General features: G+C 28.0%; 1 protein-coding gene and 1 pseudogene across 1 annotated transcript in view; both read left to right on the forward strand.

Annotated features, from left to right (window-relative positions):
• Positions 1-938: 938 nt before the first annotated feature.
• LOC128128694 (protein TIC 214-like) lies at positions 939-2,216 on the forward strand (annotated as a pseudogene).
• Positions 2,217-2,458: 242 nt separating this feature from the next.
• The window catches only part of LOC128128693 (protein TIC 214), a 1,757-nt gene continuing 209 nt past the window's right edge, over positions 2,459-4,006 (forward strand). Inside the window, exon 1 of the mRNA XM_052767544.1 lies at positions 2,459-4,006. This exon is cut by the window's right edge and continues 209 nt beyond it. Coding sequence (XP_052623504.1) covers positions 2,610-4,006 — 1,397 coding nt within the window. The 5' untranslated portion in view covers positions 2,459-2,609.

Genomic DNA, 4,006 nt, shown 5'->3' on the forward strand with positions numbered 1-4,006 from the left:
AGAAAAAAATGGTCCTATAATAGATTCTATTATAGAAAGGAGAAAAAAAAGATTAATTTATTTAATTGGCTTCAAAACCTTTTCTTTAATTGTGATCAATTATTTTGGTCTAGTTTTACCTTTATAATATTTCATCCGTTAAAAAAGAATACGATAGTAAAATAAAATACACAATGGAATGTTAATTAGGTTGCATTGTCATGCTTGATAAAATAAAATTTCATACCACATATAATACATATAATGTAGGACTTATTTCTTATAGATATAAAAGGAAATTGAATAATCTAACCTATATAAATGAGTTTTCAGTTTTTGAAAAATAATAGTTTTCTCTTGAACGCCTCGTTACAAACTACTATTCACATTTCAGACTACTTTTTGATTTTTTTTTTCAAAGAATGCTCATTTCTGGTTTGATTTTCAAATTCCGAAGTTATTTTTTTAGCTTTTTTTCTTTCCAATCTCCATTTAAAAGAAATATTCTCATTTATATTTGAAATATCCATATCAAAGTGTTTAATATCACTATTTTCAATAAAATATCTAGTTTTATATATTCATATTCGATATAATTCACATTGTTTAACTTTTTGTAATTCGAAATCATTACAATTTTGGTCATTATGTTTGTTGATTTTTACAAAATGGTCCTTCAAAAAGTAAAGTTAATCATTTTCGTCCTAAAAACTCTTTCGTTACGCTTCCTATTAACTTTGACCATACTATTAAATACATATAAAATGACTAACATGCCCTTAATTTCATATTTATCACCCCACACAAAAGGCTCAACAAACTAAGGCATCGAAGGATGAAAAAAGACCCCCGGTTGAAGTGCCATCAAATCCAAAGGGCACATGTAGCCATTTCATTTTACCAAGTTCAATGTTAGCGAGATTAGTCAACATTTTTATGTTTCAATGCAACAGCAAGATTATTTTTGTAACAAGTAGTTTTGTTGGTTGGATAATTGGTCACATTATATTGATGAAATCAATTGGATTGTTAGTAGTTTGGATACGCAAAAATCGATCTATTCGTAAGTACATTCGATCTAATAAGTCCTTTGTGTCAGAATTGGCAAATTCTATGTCTATAGCTGGTATCCTTAATATTTTATTATTTGTTACCTGTGTGTATTATTTAGGTAGAATGCCGTTACCCATTATTAATAAGAAACTGAACAACCTCGAGAAAATGGACCAAGTGAAGCTTAAAAACAATACACCGCTTTCTTATATATATAAGAATCAAAAAGATTTGTATTTAGAAATACTTGGCAAAAAAGATAAAGAAAAATCATTTTATTTGTTTGAAAAACCTATTCTGACCTTTTTTTTCGATTATAATCGATGGAATCATCCATTACGATACATAAGAAAAATAAATAAAAATTTGTCTGTAAGAAAAGAAACGTCACAATATTTTTTTTATACATGTCAAAGTGATGGAAAAAAAAGAATATCTTTTACATATCCTCCCAGTTTGTCAACTTTTGGGGAAATGATAGCAAGAAGGATATCGTTGTCTACATTAGAAAAACTCTCCGCTGATGCACTATACACCGAGTGGCTTTATACCAATAAAGAGAAAAATAACAACTTAAATAATGAATTTATAAATAGAATTGAGGCTTTAGAGACAGTATTTCTTTCTATAAACATACTTGACACAAAGACTAGATTGTGTAATGTTGAGACTGAAAAAAAAAGAATTGCCTAGTTAACAAAAAGAATTACCTAGTTAAAATGGATGATCCCTTTTTGACTGGGATGTATCGTGGAAGAATCAATAAATTGTTTTCATCTTCAATCATAAATCAAATTTCGATAGAAAATTACGAAAAAACATATGAACTAAATAAAATTCATTATAACCTTCTTCCCTATCCTAATTCTCGAGAATATGAACATAAAATAGATCCTAATTCTCCAGACTATGAACAGAAAATAGATCCTAATTCTCCAGACTATGAACAGAAAATAGAAAAATTAGAAAAAATCCAAGCCCAAATTGATTTAAATAATCGGTTCATTTTTTTATGGACCACAATTATAGCTTAACTTAAAGGTCAAAAAAACTCTAGTAGAATAAACGAAATCGGTAAAAAACCCCCTCGATGGTCATACAAATTAATAAACGAGTTACACCAAAATTATAAAAAACGACGAAAAGAACAAGGCATAATACAAGGGCTGAGACACCAGCTTCGAACAAGAAAATATAAACATATATATTTTTTAAATCGTTCGACACGAACTTTAGAAACTTTGAAACAGTCTAATTTAAATAATTCTAATTCTAATATTGATAAAAAATTTAATAATAAAGATTTGGGTTTTATAAGTTATTTGGAAGAAGCAGATTTTCGTCGATCCTTAATCAAAGGATCTATGCGCGCTCAAAGGCGTAAATTGGTTATTTGGGGACCGTATCAAGGAAATCCTCATTCCCCACTTTTTTTGGAAAAAAAGCAAGATTTCCCTTTTCCTATATCCGACCTAATCAAACTTTTTTTAAATATTAAAGATCGGTTGGGTAAAAAGTCAGAATTCGAAATTTTAAATAAACAATCCCCCCCAAAAAGAAACAACCAGGAAGACGTAATGGAATTCTGGGAGACCATTCCACATGGACACAAAACAAGAGGTATTCTGTTACTAGCTCAATCAACTTTTAGAAAATATATTAAATTACCTTTATTGATAATAGCTAAGAATATTGTCCGTATTTTATTACGACAATCTCCGGAATGGGATGAGGATTTCCAAGATTGGAATAGAGAAATTTATCTAAAATGCAGCTCTAATGGTCTTCAATTCTCCAAAACAAAATTTCCTAAAAATTGGTTACGCGGAGGTTTTCAGATAAAAATCCTATATCCTTTTCATTTGAAACCTTGGCACAGATCTAAGCTAAGACTCTATGATTCTGATAGAGATCTAAAGCAACAAGAGGATTTTGATTCTTGTTTTTTAACAGTTTTGGGAATGGAAACGGCACATCCTTTTGGTCCTCCTCGAAAAACACATTCCTTTTTTGAACCCATTTTTAAAGATATAGACTATAAAGTCAAAATCAGAAAATTAAATTTTAGAGTTCGAAGAATTTTTAAAAAAATAAAAAAGAAAGAAGCAAAAGCATTTTTCTTTATAAAACAAAAAATAAAAGAACTTTTAAAAGGAAATAAAATTCCATTATTTCTACCGAGAGAAATATATGAATCAAGTGAAACTCAAACAGAAAAGGATTCCATAATCAGCAATCAGATAATTCATGAATCACTTAGTCAAATTCGATCTACAGGTTGGACAAATTATTCACAGGCAGAAGAAGAAATGAAACATAGGATTGATAGAAGAAAGACAATCAGAAATGAAATAGAAATAATGAAAAAAAATAAAATTAATAATGCAGAATCATCCCAAAAAATTTTGAAAATATTAAAAATAAAAAATATTGAATTATTAGTTAAATTTTTCATTGAAAAAATATACATAAAGATCTTTCTATGTATCATTAATATGCACAGAATCCCTCTACAACTTTTTATCCAATCAACAAAAAAAATTATTGATAATGATAAATACATTAACAATAATGAAACAAATCAAGAAAGGATTAATAAAACAAAACAAAATAAAATTGACTTTATTTTGTCTATGACTATAAAAAGGACTTTTGATAATCTTAGAAATAGTAAGCGGAAGTCAGATATTTTTTTTGATTTATCTTACTTGTCACAAAAATATGTATTTTTCAAATTATCACAAACGCAGATTATTAACTTCAATAAGTTAAGATCTATTCTTCAATATAATGGACCGTCTTTTTGTCTTAAGACTGAAATAAAGGATTTTTTTGGAAGACAAGGCATATTTCATTCCGAATTAAGACATAATAAACTTCCAAATTATGGAATGAATCCATGGAAAAACTGGTTAAGAGGTCATTATCAATACGATTTATCTCAGATTACATCGTCTAGATTAATCCCCCAAAA

The sequence above is a fragment of the Lactuca sativa genome, chromosome 9 (genome assembly GCF_002870075.4).
Source record: "Lactuca sativa cultivar Salinas chromosome 9, Lsat_Salinas_v11, whole genome shotgun sequence".
In the NCBI taxonomy this organism is placed as follows: domain Eukaryota; kingdom Viridiplantae; phylum Streptophyta; class Magnoliopsida; order Asterales; family Asteraceae; genus Lactuca; species Lactuca sativa.